This window comes from Berghia stephanieae, chromosome 9 (genome assembly GCF_034508935.2).
Source record: "Berghia stephanieae isolate SIO BIC M18660-M18661 chromosome 9, UCSD_Bste_1.3, whole genome shotgun sequence".
NCBI lineage: Eukaryota > Metazoa > Mollusca > Gastropoda > Nudibranchia > Aeolidiidae > Berghia > Berghia stephanieae.
The window spans coordinates 2,377,921-2,393,452 of record NC_088368.1 but is presented as its reverse complement, the minus strand read 5'-3'; the positions used below and the strand labels follow the sequence as shown (position 1 = coordinate 2,393,452).

At 39.4% G+C, this 15,532-nt stretch overlaps 1 protein-coding gene across 2 annotated transcripts; it reads left to right on the top strand.

Annotated features, from left to right (window-relative positions):
- Nucleotides 1–1,828: 1,828 nt before the first annotated feature.
- LOC144979487 (nmrA-like family domain-containing protein 1) lies at nt 1,829–14,932 on the top strand. 2 transcript variants are annotated; one of them, XM_078926165.1, is made up of 6 exons: nt 1,829–1,988; nt 8,304–8,555; nt 9,163–9,292; nt 10,378–10,588; nt 13,355–13,548; nt 14,547–14,932. In XM_078926165.1, the coding sequence occupies exons 2-6, from the start codon at nt 8,368–8,370 to the stop codon at nt 14,736–14,738; spliced, it is 915 nt and encodes a 304-aa protein (XP_078782291.1). In that variant the 5' UTR covers nt 1,829–1,988; nt 8,304–8,367; the 3' UTR covers nt 14,739–14,932. The 2 variants fall into 2 exon arrangements, with proteins under 2 accessions (XP_078782291.1, XP_078782292.1); XM_078926166.1 differs by having other exon boundaries at nt 1,882–2,016.
- The last annotated feature ends 600 nt before the right edge of the window (nt 14,933–15,532 follow it).

The window sequence follows — 15,532 nt, the reverse complement described above, 5'->3', positions numbered from 1 at the left end:
AATTTTGGCCAGAAAACTCGCCCTTCAAATATCCATGGATTAAAATGAACCTCATCTTGTCAAAAACTGTCAAACCCGGGACTTCTGGTGAAGTCCCGGGTTTGAGAGTTTTTGACAAGACGAGGGTCATTTTGATCCATCGATTTGTGAAGGGAAAGTTTTCTGGCCAAAGTTTTAAAAAAGCGTTTTTGATTGTTTTGGGTCTTTTTAATTTCATAGTAGATACGGTTGTATATGGTATAGAATTATTATTGGTTTGCCGCGAGCAGTGGATCGGTGCCGACTGTCGCTGTCGTTGTGTTGAATACCCTTAGTATTGATTCACATTGGACGTCTTTTTGACGTGTCTGTCACGTGGGCGGAGTTCTTGGATAATTTTTTATTTTTTTAATTTTTTTTTTGTGAAGTAAAAAAAAAAAAAATACGGAAAAGACAAAAATAAATACTCGATAGCAAAGAAACAAACAAGCAAACAATCCGCAAACAAAACTTGAATGTTGATTAAGAGCAGTATTTGTGCGGCGATGTTGGTCTTGTGGTATAACACTCGCTTTCGGATCGGAAGGTCCTGGGTTCGAGCTTTGCACGTCGCACAGTTGAGTCCTTGGAAAAGACTCTTTACTCACATTCTCTCACCATACTCAGGACGTTAACAGCATTGTCTCTGTCTAAAAAAAATGTAATATTGCCTAACAGGCGTCATGTATCGTCCTATATGTTACGTGTTGCTGTTGGTCAGAGACCCCTTGTAAAGCACTTTGAGCACGTTTAGTGGATATTGCTCTATATAAAAGCTCTACTTTCTATTCTCTAAATGTATCAAAATTACTTTATATAGTCTCTCTCTCTCTCTCTCTCTCTCTCTCTCTCTCTCTCTCTCTCTCTCTCTCTCTCTCTCTCTCTCTCTACCTCTCTCAATTTCTTTGATATGTGAGCCATCACCTCTATTCGGTATTCATTCCAGTAGGAATTCATTGACATAAAACCACCCTTCAATGTTAGGTGTTTTGTGTGTGTGTTTTGTGTTTTGTGTTTTGTGTTTTGTGTGTGTGTTTTGTGTGTGTTTATGTGTGTGTGTGTGTTTTACTGAAGACGTCAAAGTGACAGAGTAAGGAGCAGCATTGCGAGAATTCAACGAGTATGTTGTATCAAATTACGTACGATTGGATAGCTGGGTCTGCTAGATCTGGCGGAAAGTACTTTGCGATAGACTAGCGTCCTATCCAAAGGGTAGCAAACAATTGCTATTGTTCGTTTCACGGTATAGAAACCGGAATAAACTCCCGACTCCATGGACCTAGATGTTCTGACAGACGACTTAGCCAATAATGAAATGGTGACATTTCCACGTAGTGTCATCATTGCCATCAAATAACGACTATACATGTGTTGTATTAAAAAAAAAACCCCAATACCTAGAGCCTTTTATATAGCGCGATATCCACTAAACGCGCTCAAAGCGCTTTACAAGGGGTCGGTGACAAACAGCAACACGCAACATGTGGAACGAGACATGACAGCTGTTAGGCGATATTACAAATTTTTTTCGAGAGAGACAACGCTGTTAACGGCCAGGTAATCACTTTACACCTGAGTACGGTGAGAGAATGTGAGTAAAGGGCCTTTTCCAAGGACTCAACTATGCGCCGAGCGTGGCTGGAACCCAAGACCTTCCGATCAGAAAGCGAGTGTCACACCACAAAAACCACATAGCCTTTACACAACTCTACGTAAACGAACTGGAACCGTCGTGTGTTAACGCACGATGTGAATGCCCCTTTAGTTGAATTGAAGTCGATATATAAGTTGTGTTATTGTTTCCCCCCGTGTCGTCCTAGGATTAATGGGTTGAGTGGAAGGAACGAGAAAATCCTTTTTATAATTTGACAAAGGCGACTGTTGGTTGTAAACCGGCTGGTACTTCATTAACTTGTGGGATTTTCATCAAAAGGTCAACATTCTCTTTTCTATTAGTGGAATAAAAGACGGTAGGTTCAATAACTCTGTTTGAAGAAGGTACGTTATCATATTGTCCAATGTTATATAATGTTATAGAAGTATAGAATTAGAAATACGCTAGATAAAGGTATAGAAAATACGCATCATGTCGCGGCGCAAAGTTAAGCCCTCGAAATGGCTTTTTGCTCGCATTCTCTCACCGCACTCAGCTGTAAAATAAGTACCTGGCCGGTAACAATAAAATTGTCTCTGATCGTAAGGGGTGATATATTCCTTTGATGTTGTGCTTGTTTATCTTTTGTTTTTTGTACTAGCACTCTTACAGTCCCCAGTTACTCATTCACGTCTGAGTCAATTGAAGTAAATATGTGTGAAGATCTTACCCAGGGATGCAATGCCAAAATCGCTCCGCTTTATTACAAAACGAGACACCAAACTGCCTTTCGATGTCTGTTGCTTAATTACAGGTTGAGTTTTTATGTCGCGCAATATCCACTAAACGTGCTCAAGGCGCTTTACAATTAGCTATTATCCTGGATTTAGGTCTTGGGCATGGATCACCTTGGCCAGACCTGCCTACATAAAAACGTAAAAATTCGTAGCTTTTAGGATATAAAAATTGTGGTCGCTATAGTTACCTTTATAGATCAACAATTTCCTTTCACAAGGAATAAATAACTGACACTTCAAAACCCTTAAAATCATGTAGTCCAGCATCAACTTTCCTTCTTAATAAAAAATAAATAAAATTGAGCCATATATAGCGCAATATCCACTAATCGTGCTCAAAGCGCTTTACAAGGGGTCCCTGGTCAACAGCAACATTTAACATGTAGGACGGGACATGCCGCCTTTTAGGCGATATTCCAATTTTTCGGACAAAGACAACGTTGTTAACGGCCAGGTACTCATTTTATACCCGAGTACGGTGAGAGAAAGTGAGTAAAGAGCCTTTTCCAAGGACTCAACTTTGCGCCGAGCGCGAGGCTCGAACCCAGGACCTTCCGATCCGAAAGCGAATGTCATACCACTAGATAGCCGTACATATGTTTTGTGAAATTGGAACCAACACATTTCGTAATGCTACGACTTTTTGGCATTAGTATGTAGGTCTGTCTTAAGAACAAAAATATGTTATCCCATTTTCAAAGAGTAGGTCTATCATCGCAGTGACAAGTTAGAGAACAGGCGTTGGTGTAAGATGCCCTACCTTACTGGAGTTCCGTCTCCCTACAGAGGTTGAATGTCATGGAATGCCATTCTTCACGCTCACAGGGGCCATTTCCTTGCCTTCAGGCGTTCCGTCTCCCTACAGTGGTTGAATGTCATGGAACGCCATTCATTCCTCACGCTCAAGGGCCATTTCCGAGCAGTCCATTATCTTTTTGCCAGTTGTTGTTGCCTCCACAGTTCCTATCCAGGACTTCCTTGGTTTGCCTCGTGTCAATTCTGCCAGCTACTTTTCCCCCTAAAAAAAATTTTTAATATAAAAAAATTGAGCTTTTATATAGCGCAATATCCACTAAACGTGCTCAAAGCGCTTTACAAGGGCTAACAGCAACATTTAATATGTAGGACGGGACATGACGCCTGTTCAGCGATATTACATTTTTTCGGACAAAGACAACGTTGTTAACGGTCAAGTCCTCGTTTTACACCTGATTACGGTGAGTAAAGAGCCTTCTCCAAGGACTCAACTATGCGCCTAGCGAGAGGCTAGAACTCAGGGCCTTCTGATCCGAAAGCGAGTGTCATACCACTAGACCACATAGCCGCACCCCTAGCACCCAGACTGGGTGTGGAAGATCAAGAATAATGAATAATTGACAATAAAATAATGTCGGGAAACAGTAGAGAGAAAAATACAAGAAACAAGAAACCAGCCTAAAACGTCGGTAGGTCTCCCTCCATTTTGTCTGGCGCTGATTCACATACATTTACAAACCTGCCGACTAGAACGAAACATTCGTAAAATTACGAATTTTGGCTCCAATTTTAGAACTTCATCTCTAAGGCATTAAAACTTATTGAAAATGAAAGTTGCTGCCAGACTACATCATTAAAAAAATAAATTAAGCTTTATATAGCGCAATATCCGCTAACTGTGCTCAAAGCGCTTTACAAGGGGTCCCTGGTCAACAGCAACATTTAATATGTAGGACGGGACATGACGCCTGTAAGGCGATATTACACTTTTTCGGACAAAGACAACGCTGTTAACGACCAGGTATTCGATTTATACCTGAGTACGGTGAGAGAATATGAGTAAAGAGCCTTTTCCAAGGACTCAACTATGCGCCTAGCGCGAGGCTCGAACCCAGGACCTTCCGATCCGAATGCGAGTGTCATACCACTAGACCACATAACCGCACAAGGATTTTGAACTGTTATTTAATCATTATGGGGGGAAAATTTTGATTTTCAAAAGTTAATTATATCGATTAAAATTTGTATTCCCCCAAAATTACGATTTTTTATTGTTTATTTTCAAGTAGGAGGGCTGAATTTGTCAGATCGGCATCTCACACCAGTGCCTGCTCCTGTATTAATCAATTGCGGCTATGTGGTCTTGTGGTATGACACTCGCTTTCGGATCGGAAAGTCCTGGGTTCGAGCCTCGCTCGGCGCACTGTTGAGTTGAGTCCTTGAAAAAGGCACTTTATTCACATTCTTTCACCGCACTCAGGTTTAAAATGAGTACCTGGCCGTTAACAGTGTTGACTCTGCCCGAAAAAAAAAATGGTAATATCGTCTAACAGTTAGGCATCATGTCCTGTCCTACTGTTAAGTTTTGCTGTTAGCCAGGGACATTTTGTAAAGCGCTTTGAGCACGTTTATTGGATTTTGCACTCTGTAAAAGTTCAATTTTTAAAAAAACTCAGTTATTATTTTAAAAACTTGTTGAAGCGTCGAGCGTGTCAAATTGTCGGTGACTCCAGCAGACAACACACAATGTGTGCAGACAAAATATTCACGTTATATTATTTGATCACCGTGTTATCCTAATCGCCAAAATCAATATTTTGACACGGATCAATAGATCGATAAAGGCCCTGGGTATATTTGATTTATATCGCCAATGTAATATATGGGCCTGGTGGAGTCAATACAATCAATACATGATATAACCGTTGCCAAATATTGTTGTGTATGAGGGTGACGCTAATATAGGCCTGGTCTAGTGTTTTCAAATAACGTTTTCTCAAAGATCTACACTTGATATGGGAATTTCTTTTGTGCCCATTCCCGCTCAGTGGCAGCTCTTGGCGCTTGTTACAATAACAAAATAAAAAGCTTTTATAGATAGTTCGAAGATGACGTCACTCAGGTCTTTGTTATTGTTTTTTGCCGTCCGCGTTGATGAGTAATGCTCACTGAACTGTATTAACCTGACTATAGACGTTCATGGATACACAGTTTTGTGTGTTGGTCCGTTATACTTCCGGGTGGCAATGTTGTGAGCTTCTCCGCCAAGCGTATACTATCTATATAGAACAGTATTCACTAAACGTGCTCAATGGGCTTTACAAAGGGTCCCAATCCAACAGCAGCGCGTAACATGTAGGACGTGACATGACGCCTATTAGGCGATATTATTATAATTATTTTTCCGACAGAGACAACGCTGTTAACGACCATGTACTCATTTTACACCTGAGTACGTTGAGATTGTAAAGTGAGTAAAGAGCCTTTTCCAAGGATTCAACTATGCGCCGAGCGAGGCTCGAACCCAGGACCTCCCGACCCGAAAGCGAGAGTCATACTACAAGACCACATAGCCGCACAATAATACGAAAAGAAGGAACAACATTGACGTCATTCAACTCTTTGTTATTGTTTTTTAGAGAGCCATTTTAGTGAGTAGTTCTCACTAAACAAATCAACCAGACTATAAATGGGTAAGATTACACATAGTTTTGTGTGTGGGTATTTTATATCCGACTGGCGGGTGTTGTGAGTCTTTTATTTAAACTCGAAGGAAACTGACGCCACTTGACACTTTGTTATTGTTTTTAGACAGCAATTTTGGTGATTACTTCAGTATCAGGCTATAGATAGTATGCAGATGACGTCACTCAGGCCTTTGTTATTGTTTTTAGACAGCAATTTTGGTGATTACTTCAGTATCAGGCTATAGATAGTATGCAGATGACGTCACTCAGGCCTTTGTTATTGTTTTTAGACAGCAATTTTGGTGATTACTTCAGTATCAGGCTATAGATAGTATGCAGATGACGTCACTCAGGCCTTTGTTATTGTTTTTAGACAGCAATTTTGGTGATTACTTCAGTATCAGGCTATAGATAGTATGCAGATGACGTCACTCAGGCCTTTGTTATTGTTTTTAGACAGCAATTTTGGTGATTACTTCAGTATCAGGCTATAGATAGTATGCAGATGACGTCACTCAGGCCTTTGTTATTGTTTTTAGACAGCAATTTTGGTGATTACTTCAGTATCAGGCTATAGATAGTATGCAGATGACGTCACTCAGGCCTTTGTTATTGTTTTTAGACAGCAATTTTGGTGATTACTTCTCACCAAATTATATAAATCAGACTATAAACGTGACACGCAATTTTGTATGTTAGTGGGTTAGATCGTAGCCATCGTTATGTTATAGCCTGATACTGACCAAAAAATGACGTCAAAATGCCAGTCTTTTGCCACAAAAGAAAACAAATCGTGAGTTGTATTCAATAGTTCAACCAATGAAATAACTTGATTCCATGAGCACTACTAACGACAACTCACTAGGCGGTGCAAAAACCAAATAATGACGTCAAACTGCCAGTCCTTTTGGATTTCATTATCAGGCTATAGATAGTATGCAGATGACGTCACTCAGGCCTTTGTTATTGTTTTTGCCATCCGCGTTTGTGAGTTGTTCTCACTAAACTGTATTAACCAGACTATAAAAGTTCATGGTTACACAGTGTTTGTGTGTTGGTCCGTTATACTTCCGGATGGCAATGTTGTGAACTCCTTGACCAACCGCATTCTATCTATAACATAACGATGGCTACGGTCATATCCGCTGGCGAATGTCGTATTTTACCTAACCCCATAGCATCAATACTAAACGTTAAAAAGTACTATAGGTCAAGGTGAAAATACAATTTCATCAAGAAATGGAATCAAATAAATATTATATAAAATTGTGTGGATCAACTTTAACTTATGCAGATCGGATTCTTTTTTACACCTGAGTCGAGTGGGGGACTACGTCATGAGACCAGCTACTGGTTGAGATTATTCGATTATACAAGATTCTATAGATTATAATATAGGTTTTGTGGTATGACACTCGCTTTCGGATCGGAAGGTCCTGGGTTCGAGCCTAGCTCGTCGCATAATTGAGTCCTCGGAAAAGGACTCTTTACTCACATTCTCTCACCGTACTCAGGTGTAAAATGAGATGTCTCTGTCAGAAAAAAAAATACTCTTATATCGCTTAACAGGCGTCATGTCCCGTCCAACTGTTAAGCGTTGCTATTGGCCAGGGACCCCTTGTAAAGCGTTTTGAGCACGTTTAGTGGATATTGCGCTTTATAAAAGCTTAAGGGGCGGTTTGGGTCTTTTCTAAAAAAAAATTAATTACCTATATTGGGCGGTTTTAATCATTCTGTATCATCAATATAGGTTAAAAAACAACATTTATGGTGAAAAATTTAATTATCTGTGTTGATACCCATTTTGCGATCTAATTTGGGGGTCTGACATCAAAAAATATAACAATCTCGTGGCAAACGTTCCACAAAAACTAATGAAGGAATGACCTCCATATTCTTCCCTCTTGTCAACATTGTACCATAGTGTGTCACCATAGAGTGATTTTACGGCTTTAGCTTATGGAATCTTTATTAGATCATTACAAAGTTGAGAATCAAAATGTTATAACAAAATTGATGTAAAAAATTCAGATTTAGGATTATAATTTAAAATTCACAAATCTCATCAATAAAATCTCTCTATGGTGGCATAATACATTATCTCTGTGATAACTGTGGAAATTTTCAGACAATTTCATTGAATAGATTCTGAGAAACGTTTGACACAGTTTCCCATACCCTTAGAAAAATGACATATTGGGAAAATAGCAAAATGGCTTCCCGTTTGTCACACATTTCTTACTACCTGTACCATTTTCGACTGTGTTTTTCGTGCCTTTATAGTCTACTTTAAGAATTTGGACTTCAATTAAATTATTTCTAAGATAATAAAATATCATTTTCCACCAAAATCTCAAAATGAAGTTTTTGAAGGATTTTCCTAATAATTAGACCCGAACCGCCCCTTAAAATCTCAAATATTTAAAAATGATCTTTTTCCATTTAATTCAGAGACAAGTTCCAAAACAACAAGCAACATCTACATCAACAGCAGCCGGACCAAAAACCAACCACCATGTCCAGCGGCAAACGAGTTGCCGTTGTATTCGGGGCCACGGGGAATCAAGGCGGTTCAGTAGCCAGAGCGCTTGCCTGGTCGGGGCAGTTCCGTGTACGAGGCGTATCCAGAGATCTTGACAGTCAGAGGGCCAAAGAGTTGATCCGAGATGGAGTCGATTTGATGGACTTGGATTTAAATAACAGGTAGATGAATTGTAGTTGATTTAGTTTTCATTCATACAGTACAAGTTCATTGTGAGGCGCTGTTATATATATATATATATGTTATTTAGACTACGGTTACACCATGAGTTACAACAAGTTGGTGTTGAATTCGTTGATGATGATGATGATGATGATGATGATGATGATGATGATTTATGATGATATGATATGATTGATGATGATGATGATGATGATGATGATGATGATGATGAGATGATGATGATGATGATGATGATGATGATGATGATGATGATGATGATGATGATGATGATGATAGATGATGATGATGATGATGATGATATGATATGATGATGATGATGATGATGATGATGATGATGATGATGATGATGATATGATGATGATGATGATGATGATGATGATATGATCATGATAATGATGATGATGATGATGATGATGATGATGATGATGATAGTTGTAGTGGTGGTAGTTAGTGATGATAGTACTAGTGGCGGTCTTGATTTTCGTAGTCGTAGCAATGGTGTTTGTAGTGATTATATTTCCAATAATGAGGACAACGACGATGAAAATCTTCCCCACGTACGCCAACCCATGTTCTCCTTTCCAGATCCGGGCTCAGCCTGGTCATGAATGGTGCTGACGTGTGCTTCGTCAACACAGCTACAGACTTTGATGATCCCAACTGTCTAGAGACTGAAATTGCACAGGGCTGTTTAATAGCAGATTACTGTAAACATGTGAGTGTTTGAAAGTAGATTACTGTAAAACATGTGATTGATAGATGATTGCAGGAAAGATGAAAGTGTTTTATAACAGATTCAAGAAAGTCGACATCGACAGACCAACGAAGTCCAGTCATCCCGATTCGCCACTGCATCTGACGTCGAATCTTTCGTTCCCCCCCCCCCCCACACACACACACACACAAGATAAATTAAATTTCCGGTCACAAAAGCACATCAAGCCTTCAACACTTTGATAATTGAATTGATAAGACAAAATAACAGTTTTATTCTATGAGGGAATTCAAAAACCATCTTACCAAATTGACAGTTTCCTGCAGGATCTAAAATACAGCACCGATTTCCCATTGAAGCCACCAGCCTTTCGACCTCCACAAGTTAGTAGGCGGAGACCGATCCAAAGATCGTCAACGGACCACCGGCCCTCTACGATGAACTCATACTAGTGACATCTATAGTCCTAGACTCATACTCCTACTCATCTTGTCAAGTCCACTATGACAACCATTCAATCACAGTGCAGTCTGACACAACTTCAAGACATCTACAACTCCTAATGTTTCAAGGCTCAACTTTTCATAACTAGACGTTGTCTATCCCTTTAATTTTTCTTGTATGTTATCAATAATCCATGATTCCGAAAGCAATCGAAAGTCAACAATATCCAACGAATAAATACACCAAATATATATATATATAATATATATATATATATATATATATATATATATATATATATATATATATATGAGTGTTGGTGGGTACTCGTAGGTACGAAAGTGCTCGATAATGATGGTTAGAGCTAATATAGAATATAAATTGTCACTCACATTATATGGCCAAGACGTTCGTTTCTGTGGCTTTCGTCCACGTCTTCAGTCGGCATAATGACATAAGATGGCATAAGATTATGCCGACTGAAGACGTGGACGAAAACCACAGAAACGAACGTCTTGGCCATATAATGTGAGTGACAATTTACATATATATATTATATATGCTTTTATACATTTTGATAGAAGAAATTGGTGTAAATTAAAAAATGTCTTTAGATTCCAATTTTATCATCAACCTTCCAGGAGGGGGTCGGCCATGTTGTGTTCAGTTCCCAGCTCAACTGCTACAAAATCTGCGGTGTGATGGCCAGGCATCTGGTGGCCAAGGCAGAGATTGAAAACTACATGAGAAGCATCGGCCTTCCCCTCACGGCCCTCATCATGCCCATCTACTTCGAGGATTTCCTCAACATTTTCAAACCAACCACCAGGGACGGGAGAACGTACGAAGTTGGTAAGTAGTTGAGTCCGTGGAAAAGGCTCTTTACTCACATTCTCTCACCGTACTCTGATGTAAAATGAGTAGTACGTGGCCGTTAACAGCGTTGTCTTTGTCCGAAAATTTTGCAATATCGCCTGACATGCGTCGTGTCTTGTCTTACGTGTTAAGTGTTGCTGTTGGCCAGGGACCCCTTGTAAAGCGCTTTGAGCACGTTTAGTGGATATTGCGCTATATAAAAGCTCAATTTAAAAAAATGGAAACTTTAATTTGTATACGAAGACAGATGATGTGGATGTTTGGGGTTTCTCCCTTTATCAACAAAACAAGATGAATCGAACACTAAAGACGAATCAGGGATGGGGGAGAGAGAGAGAGAGAGAGAGAGAGAGAGAGAGAGAGAGAGAGAGAGAGAGAGAGAGAGAGAGAGCATAGGGAATGAGATTAGCGGAAGAATAGCGTCCCTCGAGTGGACGTCACCCATAGGCTGTGACGTCACCGGCGGAAAAGTTATTAGAGACAGAACGCCTCGGGACGATAGACGCATGCGCACAACCAACATGACGTTCTGTCTCTCATAACTTTTCCGCCGGTGACGTCACAGACTATGGGTGACGTCCAATCAAGGGACACTACTCTTCCGCTAATCTCATTCCCTATTTTTGACGATGGGAATATTTTGGAGAAACGAGCATCTGACTGGATGGTTGCTAACGTTTCTAGCAAAGGTATTAGGTCAGAGGTCAAAGTATGGCTTAGACTTGAATTTTAGTTAATCCTTATAAGAACTGAAGTTTGTCGCCATTTACTATACGCTCTAAGTGCTCAGTCAGTCTACGCAAGAATGCCCCGGAGTTGGGGTCCCTGACCTTCCATAGCGGGCAGGGGGGTACACACTGTGTCTTCTATTCCCTTATATCTGTTTTCCAACATGCTTTCTGTCTTTGTCTTGGAATGAGATGACTTGGTTTTGTCCTGGCCCTGGTTGGAGTCCTGACTGAAACAGTCCAATGCATAGTTATTGTTTTGGGAGATGATATTTTTTTTCCTTGTAAATCATCTCTCTGTTATGTATTATCATATTTGTTATTTTTAAGGTATAATGTAAGCATTTGAGTGTATTCCTCTTTGTTGGATTTTTTGCTTGTGTCTGGATGAGACTTATAGGTGGTCTCAAACTAAGTACATTGGTGGTATGCTCTTGGAATCTACATCTGATCCCTATTTGTTCCCAGTTCCCCTTTGTCTTACTTTTTCTTTAGTGCTTTAATTATAATTCTAGAACTTTTTACTATCCTATTTTCGTCCTTTTTATTGGCGCTTATATAACCTAAATGTGTTGCAAGCGCCGTAAAACCCTTAAAAACAAAAACAAACAAATGCCCCGGAGTGGAACCACTATGAAATGGTAATGGAATTGGACATAGCCACGCCCCTGGACATAGCCACGCCCCTGGGTCTTTAACTCCCTTTATGACAACGATCCAACAATCTGAACAGTCGGGAAATAATGGAAATGATTGCCAAACGGAGCGAGCAACACAAGTATTACTGTCAATGGTATGCCTTGGACTATTATACTCACCAGTTCTATCCGCCTCATCAGTCGTACTGACACAATAAAACTATGTGTTACTTTAAACGTTTATAGATAGAATGCGCTTGGCCAAGGAGTTCACAACATTGCCATCCGGAAGTATAACGGACCAACACACAAACTCTGTGTAACCATGAACTTTTATAGTTTGGTTAATGCGGTTTAGTGAGAACAACTCACAAACGCGGATGGCAAAAACAATAACAAAGGCCTGAGTGACGTCATCTGCATACTATCTATAAGTATGCGCTTGGCTAAGAAGCTCATAACATTGCCATCCGGAAGTATAACGGACCAACACACAAAACTGTGTGTATCCATGAACGTTTATAGTCGGGTCAATTCAGTTCAGTGAGCATTACTCATAAACGCGGATGGCAAAAAACAATAACAAAGACCCGAGTGACGTCATCTGCATACTATCTGTAGTCTGATTGATTGTTGAGCCATTGCTATGAGTAGTTCTCACTTAATTCAAACAGACTCGAAACGTTCACTGTTACATATAGTTTTGTGTGTTGGTATGCTCGTATATCCGGCTGGCGGTTGTGGTGAATATTTTATGCTAACAGATAGCATCGATTCACACTTGGACCTTTTTTTTAAAAAAAAAAAAAGCAAGGTTTAGTTTTATATAAATATTACTCACCCCAGATATAGATAGTATGCAGATGACGTCACTCAGGCCTTTGTTATTGTTTTTGCCATCCGCTTTTGTGAGTTGTTCTCACTAAACTGTATTAACCAGACTATAAAAGTTCATGGTTACACAGAGTTTGTGTTTTGGTCCGTTATACTTCCGGATGGCAATGTTGTGAACTCCTTGGCCAAGCGCATTCTATCATTGATTTCGAACTATCTATAATTTATGGATTAAATAGTCTGATGTCACGTCCGCTCAGCAACCAGCAGCTTGGTTCTAAACAAAGAAAATCGCTACTTTTTATTCGTTATGCTGGCAATAACTTTTTCACACGTCATGTGATCAGAATGTATAAAAGTCAAAACATGATCAGATTAAGAATGTTTTTCTCTTCTGGATACACTTTTATGCTCGTCGGATAAATATTTCATAAGGGCGTGCGCCATTGTTCCGATAGTTTAGAACCAGTAACTAAGTTACTATGCGTCATTATGAAGGAAATGACGTCACGACTGTTGAACCCTATTGATGTTTCTTTCAGAGCTTCCCATGGGGACGACCCCCCTGGACACCATGAGTGTGGATGACGTAGGTACAGCCGTGTTACGGGCCGTGCAGCAGAGAGATCGTTTCCTGAACAAAACTATCACCGTCTGTGGAGACAAACTGACCACCAGGGAAATAGCTCAGGTCTTTACCAGATATCTCCGTCCAAAAGTCTTCAAAGACAAACAGGTAACTTTTTTGGGGGGATTCTCGAAGTCTCAACATTTTTCGTTAACTTTTGTTATAAATGTAAATAAAATAAATGCTAAAAAATAAATTCCCTTTATTCATCCCAAAGGGGCAAATTTGTCATTAGGGTCTATTCCAAGGGAAGACTGGAATAACCCAGGCGTCAGCCGCAGTACAGCATCACAAAGTGAGCTAAGGCGAGGTGACTTGCTCAAGGCCACACAACGAGGCGGGTTGTCGAACTCAGTACCTTTTGGGTATGAAACAAAGACCGTACCACTGAGCCACACTGTCTCATGGCGTAGGTCTTGTCATATGAATGACATGTGTGATATGGGTGTTTCAGTCGATTGTATCCTGATCTTAGTGCGGCTATGTGGTCTTGTGGTATGACACTCACTTTCGGATAGGAAGGTCCTGGGTTCGAGCCTCTCTCGCCGCATAGTTGAGTCCTTGGAAAAGGCTCTTCACTCACATTCTCTCACCGTACTCAAGTGTAAAATGAGTGCTTGACCGCTAACAGCGTTGTCTTTGTCGGAAAAAAAATAATTGTAATATCGCCTAACAGGCGTCATGTCTCGTTCTACATGTTACGTGTTGCTGTTGATCAGGGACCCCGTATAAAGCGCTTTGAGCACGTTTAGTGGATATTGCCCTATATAAAAGCTCACTTTTTAAAAAGTTTTTATCTTTTAAATTATGACCTTGTCTTTCCACTCTCGCAGTTAGATTTGGTCAGTTTTATAGAAGCTTGAGGTGCCTCTTGTACCAGGTGGTTTTTGTAATCTTGTATAGATAGTATGTGCTTGGCTTAGAAGCTCATAACATTGCCATCCGGAAGTATAACGAACCAACACACAAAAATGTGTGTATCAATGAACGTTTATAGTCGGGTTAATACAGTCAGTGAGCATTACTCATAAACACGGATGGCAAAAAACAATAACAAAGTCCTGAGTGACGTCATCTTCGAACTATCTATATATATACTCTCCCAGATCACTGCCCATGAATGGGTCCACACTCACGGAGACTTGAAAGGCTGCTCTGATTGGGCCAACATGTTCCAGTTCCAACAAAGAGTCGACCAAAAGTACAACTTGGCGACGACCAAGGAGCTGAACGAGGGACTTCGATCTTTTGATGCATGGGTCGCCGATAACGCTTCTAGGTTAAATGCTGTGTTATAATTATTTAGGGTAATGATATCGTTATGAATTGGCTTTCTTAATTTATTGTCTAATTCAATCTTCGTCATCATCACCATCATCTTCATCATCACAATGATCATCATCATCATCATCATCATCACAATGATCATCATCATCATCATCATCATCGTCATCATCATCATCATCATCATCATCATCATCATCATCATCATCATCATCATCGTCATCATCATCATCATATCATCAACATCAACAACAACATCGTACCATTTAAAGTGGCCATTTATGACTTGTTTCTTCTAAATACTTTATTTGCAATATTTATCTCCTCCTCATCCTCCTCTTCTTTATATTCTTCTTCTTCTTCTTCTTCTTCTTCTTCTTCTTCTTCTTCTTCTTCTTCTTCTTCTTCTTCTTCTTTCTTTTTTATTATTTATTATTATTTATTATTATTATTATTATTATTATTATTATTATTATTATTATTATTATTATTATCTTCTTCTTCTTCTTCTTCTCTCTTCTTCATCTTCTCTTCTTCTTCTTCTTCTTCTTCTTCTTCTTCTTCTTCTTCTTCTTCTTCTCTTTCTTCCTTCTTCTTCTCTTCTTCTCTCTTCTTCTTTCTTCTTCTTCTCTTCTTCCTTCTTCTTCTTCTCTCTTCTCTTCTTCTTGTTTTTTTTCTCTTTTCTGTTTTTTCTTCTTTTCTTTTCTTTTTATTTTGTTATGTTATTATTTTATTATTATTTTTATTATATTATATATTATTATTTATTATTATTATAATTAATTATCTATTTTTATCATTAGCTGTC

Coding starts and splice junctions, on each gene's coding strand:
- LOC144979487 (XM_078926165.1), top strand. CDS start 8,368: ATGTCCAGCGGCAAACGAGTTGCCGTTGTATTCGGGGCCACGGGGAAT. Junction 8,556..9,162: donor GACTTGGATTTAAATAACAG/GTAGATGAATTG, acceptor TCTCCTTTCCAG/ATCCGGGCTCAGCCTGGTCA. Junction 13,549..14,546: donor AAGTCTTCAAAGACAAACAG/GTAACTTTTTTG, acceptor ATACTCTCCCAG/ATCACTGCCCATGAATGGGT.